A 9563-nucleotide genomic window follows, 5' to 3' on the forward strand; every position below is an offset into this window, starting at 1 on the left:
TTTCACATCATTTAGCAGACGCTCTTATCCAGAGCCACTTACAGTAGAGTGCATGCATTTTCGTACTCTTTAATACTGGTCCCACGTGGGAATCGAACCCACAATCCTGSCGTTGCAAGCACAGTACTCTACCAACTGAGCCACACAGGACTCGGTTGGTAGAGACTGCAAGACTTCGGTCAGCATRCATGCACGGGAAAACACATTTTGCTTGCCACACACCGTCCTGTCATCGTTTGTGACAGACAAGGGTTATTTGTGTGCGTCTTGTCTTTGTAAATGTGTGCGACAAACCTACTATGAGACACTTTGTGAACACGGGACCTGATATTAGTACCTGAGTTTAGCCTATCCATGGTGATGTTGGAGACTGAGTCAGTGTTGGTTGTTGTGCTACCTGCAGGTATCTGAAGCTGTTCACCTTCCTACCTCTGGCCGAGGTGGAGCGGGTGATGGAGCAGCAGAGACAGGAGCCAGGCAAACGGGCCGCAAACAAACCTCTCGCCGCCGAAGTCACCAAACTGGTCCACGACAATGAGAGGTGCTGTGTGTGTGTGTGTGATCACACGCAAGACAAGGCCTGAGTAACTTCAGACTAATGGATTGAATTGACCCCTTCACAAAGTCATGATTATAAATTGCCTTGGGATTGATCTGATGAAATTATGTAGTGAAAGTGTGCATCTTGACAAATGCGTGAAAAATTATGCAATAGATAATTAGTCAGAGAAAGACTATGCATATGTCATTTGGGTGTCATTAATGAGGTGTCGCCTGGTACAATTAGTAATGCTGTGTGTGTGTGTATTTCTCTCCAGGTGCACCAATGCCCGGTACCACAGTAACCTTCAGGCCCTGGAGCAGATGAGTGATGCTGAGCTGCAGGAGGTCTTCAGAGATGCCCCCTTCCATGAGCTGCTGCTGGAGCCAGGRACCACAATACTGGATGCCTGCCGCAGGGCAGAGGACATCCCTCGGGGGCCCAAAGTGTAGGGCTCTGGCTTTATATTCCTCTGTTCCTTATCATCCCTGACATGACTACCTCACACGGAGGGTCACTCACTCTATTTCACCACTTCCACCCCATTGGCTTTTTCACACTTTCTCTATATTTCTCCATTCTGATAATTTCTCTTTTTATTGCCTCATTCCCTCTACTTCTCTCTCAAATCTGTCTTAACTTTAAAACATACAGTGCATTCGCAAAGTATTCAGACCCCTTCACTTTTTCCACATTTTGTTACATTACAGCCTTATTCTAAAATGGATTAAATTGTTTTGGCAAACTCCAAGCGGGCTGTCATGTGCCTTTTACTGAGGAATGGCTTCTGTCTGGCCACTCAACCATAAATATCTGATTAGTGGAGTGCTGCAGAGATGGTTGTCCTTCTGGAAAGTTCTCCCATCTCCACAGAGAAACTCTTTAGCTCTGTCAGAGTGACCATCGGGTTCTTGGTCACCTYCCTGACCAAGGCCTTTCTCCCCTGATTGCTCAGTTTGGCCAGGCAGCCAGCTCTAGGAAGAGTCTTGGTGGTTAYAAACTTCGTCCATTTAAGAATGATGGAGGCCACTGTGTTCTTGCTGCAGAATTGTTTTTGGTACCCTTCTCCAGATCTGTGCCTCGACACAATCCTGTCTAGGACCTCTTCGCACAATTCCGTCAACCTCATGGCTTGGTTTTTGAACTGTCAACTGTGGGACCTTTTATATAGACAGTTGTGTGCCTTTCCAAATCATGTCCAATCAATTGACTTTATCACAGGTGGACTCCAATCAAGTTGTAGAAACATCTCAAGGATGATCAATGAAAACAGGATGCACCTGAGCTCAATTTCGAGTCTCATAGCAAAGGGTCTGAATACTTATGTCAGACTTTTATTATTATTATTTCGGGCGGCAGGCAGCCTAGTGGTCTGAGTGTTGGACCAGTAACCGAAAGGYTGCAAGATCTAATCCCCGAGTTGACAAGGTAAAACTCTGTCGTTCTGCCCCTGAACAAGGCAGTTAACCCACTGTTCCTAGGCCATCATTGAAAATAAGAATTTGTTCTTWACTGACTTGCCTAGTTAAATAAAGGTGAAATAAATTAGGTTTATTATTTTGAATAAATTAGTAACATTTTCAAAAAAMCTGTTTTCGCTTTGTCATTACAGGGTATTGTGTGTAGATTGAGGATTTTAAAAATKTAATACATTTTTGAATAAGTMCGTAATGTATCAAAATGTGTTAACTGTTTTTCTGTGTTGTGTTGTGCTGTCTCTGTGTTGTCTCTGTCTCTGTGTTGTCTCTGTGTTGTTGTCTCTGTGATGTCTCATGTGATGTGTTGAGTTGGAATGTCTCTGTGATGTCTCTGTGTGGTGTTGTGTTGTGTTGTCTCTGTGATGTGTTGTGATGTCTTTGTTGTTTCTGTGATGTGTTGTCTCTGTGTTGTGCTGCAGGTATCGCATGGTTTCAGAAGGAGCTGTATGGATCAACCACAGTAAGACAGACAACCCAGAACAGGTACTCATCCCCGGCCAGCACATCCTGGCCAATGGACTCTCTCCTCAGAGTGGGAAAGAATTACTTCCACATCATCAGGTGKCTCAATCTGTGAGTGGAGCTGCGACCATATCACTTCTATGCACTGTTTGTGTACTGGAGGTAGGACAGCAAGCTGGGAGGCTTAGGTGAAGAGAGCTGGATATTGGAAATAGACCTGTATTATTTCAATATATCCCTGCTGATATCTAGGAGAGGATTTAGTGCACTATAAATGTGTGGATTCAATGATGCTGTAATATATAACATATATTTGGTGAAAGGCTTTTGTCTTGTTAGTTGKATGTTACGTACTGTGTATGTAAACGGTTTTATTTTTGTGATCGTTAGATATTAGATAACCGATTTGCCTAGTACCTAATTTCACAACAAGGGGTCAGTGCAGTCTTCCCTTTAAATGAGAACTGAGTTAAAGCTCCTTCAGACACCCTGTAGCAAAGCTTGATTTATAAGACCCTAGTTACATCCAGGAATTAAATTTAAATTGCAAAATATCTTACAGCTAAAATAGATGAATATTTTGACATTTTAAAACGGGCAATAGCAATAGGTAATTAAAAACAGGTGGACAAGATGTGTAGGTTTGTCACATTTAGAAATGGGTGAAATAAAAAAAAAGATGATTCACTCTTACTGTAGTTGTTMTATTGCAAATGGCCAATGAGTTATAATTTAAGTAGTTATTAATTGATGTTTGATAATTAATTGTAAATTGCGTTATCCTGCAGAAAATATTGTTTTCCCAATGAGAAATGCTTGCCACTACTCTACTACCATCCCTCCTTTTGCTGGGGTGTACACTGGTGACTGAGCTCAGATAAGTCAATATTCGCATCTGTATCATGGAGAGAAATAACTGGTCACCACCATGCAAAATAATAAAAATGTTAAGCTTTTATTAGCTTTTTAGAATGCTTGACAGATTCATAACAATAACAACCTACTCCAAACGACAAAATGCTTCACACTGGCTTGTRTATTTTCAATTGTTTCAAATCATTAAGGTGGTATTACAATTCCACATTTATTGAAAAACTATTATAATTCTCAAATAAAATTTGATTTCCCTCTGTATATTTATTGTTCTATTTTGGGGCTAAAAAACTATGACATGAAGATCGAGACCACTGACATTAAAATATTTTGTCAACATAAACAAATGAATAATGCATACGTTAAGTTTCCTTATAATGGCCCTTTATTAATTTACATCATAGCTAAAATGTTAGATACCTATAGTGATTATGGCTATAGCCGTTACAAAGTAACATGTATAGAAATGTGACAATGTTGCAAAGCCTTTGTAACGTGCATGATCGCCTTAAGAGAATTGGGCGGGCCTACGTTTTTTTAACCAATGAATTACCTTCTTCGTTTTAAATAGCTCTCTGTGTCAATCAGTTTTTTCCCCAGTCAGCCTCCCCTCAATCGCCATATTGGGTACTGAAAAGGTTTGTCTGTTATTTCTTCTCTCTTACTACGAGAATAAATTGACAGGAGTGGCTTCAGTTACTGCACATTGTTTTGATGATCTGACTACTTTAGCTCGCATTGCCATATTGGAAATTACCGTTTCTATCCAAACCTATGCATGGCATAAAAGTGTTGATCATTCGTTTTACGCTTGTTTTGGATCGCGGTGAGAAAGGAGGAAATACGAATTTTGAAGTGTTCTATTTGGACGTTAATTGATTCACCGAAAATGTCAGATGTTCGACTTTCAAATGGGAGCCCGACGTTGGAAAGGACGGATGCTCGGTTGTCGGATCACCCAAAACCGTCAGCCTGCAGAATCATTTTCGGCTCGCCGGATCGCGAAGAGTTAAGGCGGGATTTAAAGGGACATTTGCAAGAGATGGAAGCGGCAGCCTCAGCAAAGTGGAACTTCGATTTTTCAAGCCACACACCTCTATCGAACGGGAGATTCAAATGGGAATTAATGGATTGTAAAGACATTCCAAATTTCTACACCAGAACGCAACAATCAGTGAAAGACGTTTGCCCCTCTGGGAATAACAATATGGATCTAAATGGGAATCATAGTTGTGTGGTGGTGACTCCCCGGCAGTCTGACAACACCGAGAGGTCAGAGAGCCAAATGGAGAGTAAAGAGCAGTGCACCGGGCGGAGAAAAAGACCAGCCTGCCATGAATGTAGGCCTACGCCTTTGATGATTATCTATAATTTACATCATTCATAGTCTGGCTACTTTGAATTTCTGCCTACTGTTTGACGTGCTGGCCTATTCAGCTATGTAATTTGTATCAGCCAGGCTCGACGTCAAATTGTAGCAGACTGTAGGCCTAGTTACCAAATAGATGGGCCCACTTATTAGTTATTCTAAAGAAAAGCGTTACAACAATTCTAATCGTTTTCATTAATGTTTTCAGTAAGYAATATCGGTAGTCTATGACTACCTGCTAGTCAAGTTGTAAAGATAAGACCTGATAGGCAAATCACTATAGATAGGGAAATGTAGCAGCCTAAATTGCCTTATTCATTTAAATAATGTAGAGTGGACTATTCACAATACTTCATTTTCGAGAATAACATTTTGACCTATATTCTGAATAAAATTGTCTTTCTCTTCCAGACCCCTCGTCCCAAAATAAAAGGTCACACAGTAGTTCGAATGAAGTTACGCCTTGCCCAGTCTTGACGCATTCCGTAGAACGCACACCCAGGAAAGCCAGTCCCAGGACTCAAACGTGAAGATGACAAGGGTGAGATAGTTATCTGCTACTTTTGTCTGGCTTTAGTGAGATATGTTATACTGGTGTGGACTTATTTTCCCAAATAACCCAATATTTTTTTTTTATTGCCTACATAAAGCAGTGTGTGTAAAGCTGAACACATCACGTTGGTCTTCCTGTAAGCATTTCAGACGTGTCGTTTAAATAACGTGTTGAGCAGTTGTGATTTTCCCACCTTGTAACCTATGCGCAATTGCCAACTAAGTAGCTATTCGTTTTTTGAAGCTCGAAATGTGTGCTTAACTATATCGTTGTGACGTTCAGTGCGGTCTAGTAAAGGGTTAAATTCCAAAAGGCTACACGAAATATAGGCGACATTACTACAACCACTGGCACGGTGAGGTTCATTTTCCGACGAAACTGTAAACAAGTCCTCAGAACAACACTATAGTAACACGTCAGCAACCACTGCCCTCGTGAGAGGGAGAAGGGGCCGGTCTCCTCAGCAGTGCACTATGCACGCTAGTCCCCTATCAAAACATCTGGCCGTTCTAGTGAATGAAAGCACAGTATGCACGTTTTTGAATAGGCCTACATTTTTACGCTAACTTGCAATGAAGTGTGTGTGTGTGTAGCTATGAAGAGAATTTATCATTTGGAAAATGAAAGTGTTCTGCTGCTTTGAATGAGTCAGTAGGGTGTCTTTGACCTCAGTAGATTACTAGCATTAGCCTGTTCTTAACATTGTTTTGTCATGTCAAAACTATTACATGTTGCCACATCTATGTTTGTCTGCAAAAAGAAGTGGCCAGGAATGGTTTTGATGCATTTGTATGTGGTCATGTTTACTGGTGTAAATTAGCATTGGTCTCACAACTTTGTTTTTATTTCTCTCTGCAGAGCTGAAAATGTATTTCCCCTTTTTGTCATGGAAACCCAAGTGTTCGGTGATTTTGAAGAGGAACTACAAAGAAAACGAAACATATCAATTCTCCCTAAGGATGGGGACGCTGTGCAAGCACTGAATATAAACACTAAAGTTGTGGCACTCATAAAGTTACTGCCTCTAAAAGCAGTCGATGTAGCAGTGTGCAATTAGGTTTTATTTCCTTTTTTGCTTTTTTTTTTACTACCTGTGTATATATTTATTTTCATATGTAGCACATGAAACATATTATGATTGGGGAGGGGGGGGGGAACTATGTAAAAGGCATGAATTTGACTTGAAGAATTGCCGTGTAGTTTTGGTTCCAAAATGCTGTTTATGAATCCTGATCCATTTAAAAAATGATTGGATTAAATAATTGTTCCTCATCAAAGTATCCTCATAGGTCATCTGTATGTAGGGAGAGATTGATGGTACATAATGTGTAGCCTTGTTTTTTGGGTCATTTAAGTGTCACACAACGTGGGTTCTCAGCCACCCCATGAAAACAATGCCTCAAATAATGATACATTTCTGTTATGACTAAAAAAGTAATATGTGAAGTCAGCCAATATTTATTGTATTTTGTTAAATCTSTAGACCTACGTCGGTCACTTAAATTCTGGAATATTTTGTTTTTTTACAAGTCTTCCTCTTCACCATTTTTTAAAGAAGTGTAGCTAATTTATTTTTCTGAAGTGGTGTAGGGTACTAATTTGCTGAAGGATAAAGTATCAGTTAACTGTACTGGTAGTATTAATCAACTTCATCCTCTCCCTGACATACTCGTCTGTCAGTTTAACGGTTCTTAATATTTTTTTTAACGATTAGGCCTTTTTATATTTGAAATGTCCTACAATACCAAATACATGGTTGCTTCAATACGTCTGTGTCGACGCTTTCACCATCAGGTTGCCTTGGCATTGTACTCCTGTTTGATACAGAAAGATAATTTAATTTGTTAATCTCCCCCTTCTCCCAGACATTGTTAGTGCAGATCATGCAAATGTAGCTTCTAAAATAACTTTAATTTCGCCCAGTTACAATCAGCCTTTGTTCAGAGGCTAAGAATTGTCTCAAAGTAGTCACTCTGCCCGTGTAAATCTATTAAGTGTACATAACTTTGTAAAAACACTGAGAWATTATACTAACTTATTTATGTCAAGCTTTTTTTATGTAGAATAAAATGGGGTTTTGATCAAGGTTATCCAAAGTGGCATTTACATATTTTTTTGTAAGCATATTTTTGGTAGTTTTTATTTTATCAAAAAAGGTTGCAACCTGAGCCTGATTTAAAATATTTGATGTGCATTTTTCAATGTGTGATTTAAGATGTGTTGCAATCAATTAAAACAGAAGATAAATCGTTCTGATTTGTTGGTCATGTTTGCACTGTTGAAAGGAACCTCTTCAGCCTACACACGGTCACACTCTTTCTCTCAGCGAGTATACAGCATAACGATTTTAATGTATTTCGATTACGCTAATACATAATCCATATCCGTGTCCTTCATAACTTGATGTTTCATACTATAAATTGCACAGAGAAACTGCATGTGCTCTCATGGGGCGGGAGGAATCGCATAGGAGGTATAATGTTTCTATATAGCCCACTAGTGAATCACAAGTAAAAAATGCCTCTCAGGACTCCAGGCAAAACGACCTTAAATTTCAGTTTAATMGATTGCTGAGATTGTCATACCTCGGTTCTCTTCATACCCACTGCTTTTGGGTTGGGAGTTTATACATTATCATCCTGGAATAAAGACAYGAAGAGATTTAACTCAACAGTTATTTGTGTAGTTCTAGTGCTTTTCACAGCAGTTAGGAGTAGATATAGTATTTCAGTAATTGATGTCATTTTTTTATCAATGTGTTGTATTCTCTTCGGCTCGCGGACAAACTGGAACTAACCCGTGCGCATTCGGTACCATGTGGCACATTACGCATGTTTCAAGCTTGAAGTAGCACGTAATAGGGTTCGGTAAATACAAACGATGTTATTGCTTCTACGGTTGCAAAATCTGTCAATTTTAAAATAGTTTAGCCTGTGTTAATCCACTATAGCACTGCTGACCAAATATGCCGCCGTCTGCGCAGTGGCACTCCCAATATGATGAAATCGTAAAGTATTTTGAAAAATGCCTGGTGATTGACGTTTGGGTCCTCCAATCCGGTTATGGCTAAGTAAAGCACACCACTGTTGCAGCCAGTTACATTTGTCTTATGGAAGGTTTGAACTGCAATGTTTCTAGGGGTGAAAAAACACTCCCCACAGGTCCACAGTTGAAATTATATAAGGTTAGTCACTGCATGAATTTAGTTATATTTCGTCACAGAGAATACGCTAGTGTAGCCTACATCCAACAAGTACTGTAATTGCATGCATATAGATGTTTTAACTGTAGTTTGAATTAATTATAGAAAAAAGGATGTAGAAATGTATCCCTGATACTGTAATGAGCTTTTTTAATAAAACAACCCTATCATATACAGTGTCATTTTATTGATTTCTTTATAGATCAAAGCTATGCAAACAATATTTTGATGTAGATTGTTTACTTGCCTTATGTTTTAGTATATTTGCTAATGAGTTGAAACTAAAAAGAGTTTACTCATGTTTTTATCATTAAGGCACAATGGTGTATATTTATTCACATTTTTACACCATAATTATATTTTGTCTCATGTTTTACTGGGCTACATCAAATACAATTCCAGCCTCATTTGGAGAGTTGTTTGCAACAATTTATAGGCCTACTATTTTGTACAACTATAAGCTTTTTTTACCAACATATTCACCTACACAAATAGCGGTCAGCTACATAAAGGAATTCTATAGCAGCAATTATTATTATTATTTTTGGTAATTCATCTTTACATTGTAAAGATTAGCACCAAAGCAGAGCCATAAAAACATGTTCACTGCTGAATTATATTTTGTCTTTCTCTGACTAATTATCTATTGCATCATTTTTCATGCATTTGTCAAGATGCACACTTTCACCACCAAATTTCATCAGATCAATCCCAAGGCAATTTATAATCTTGACTTTGTGAAGGGGTCAATCCAATCCATTAGTCTGGAATTACTCAGGCCTTGTCTTGCGTGTGAGTGCGCACACACACACACACACACACACCAAAGATGTATTTTTAAAGAGAATATTTAGTGTTGAGTTGGTAAAGGGCTCCCTCCTCTCCTCACCCCACTACAGCCTTAGAGCACCATGAAGGCCTCACTCCACTACAGCCTTAGAGCACCATGAAGCCTCACTCCACTACAGCCTTAGAGCACCATGAAGGCCTCACTCCACTACAGCCTTAGAGCACCATGAAGGCCTCACTCCACTACAGCCTTAGAGCACCAGGAAGCAGGATGCAACAGGAAGACACCTGCAGCA

General features: G+C 39.5%; 1 protein-coding gene across 1 annotated transcript in view; it reads left to right on the top strand.

Annotated features, from left to right (window-relative positions):
• LOC111972061 (tyrosine--tRNA ligase, mitochondrial) overlaps nucleotides 1–6224 on the top strand; it is a 15135-nt gene extending 8911 nt beyond the window's left edge. The window contains exons 3-7 of the mRNA XM_023998902.2: nucleotides 404–541; nucleotides 819–989; nucleotides 2439–2592; nucleotides 5135–5264; nucleotides 6135–6224. Of these exons, the coding sequence (XP_023854670.1) occupies nucleotides 404–541; nucleotides 819–989; nucleotides 2439–2592; nucleotides 5135–5200 (529 nt within the window). The 3' untranslated portion in view covers nucleotides 5201–5264; nucleotides 6135–6224. The remainder of the gene's footprint in view (nucleotides 1–403; nucleotides 542–818; nucleotides 990–2438; nucleotides 2593–5134; nucleotides 5265–6134) is intronic.
• The last annotated feature ends 3339 nt before the right edge of the window (nucleotides 6225–9563 follow it).

The sequence above is a fragment of the Salvelinus sp. IW2-2015 genome, linkage group LG13 (assembly GCF_002910315.2).
Source record: "Salvelinus sp. IW2-2015 linkage group LG13, ASM291031v2, whole genome shotgun sequence".
NCBI classification, from domain to species: Eukaryota; Metazoa; Chordata; class Actinopteri; order Salmoniformes; family Salmonidae; genus Salvelinus; species Salvelinus sp. IW2-2015.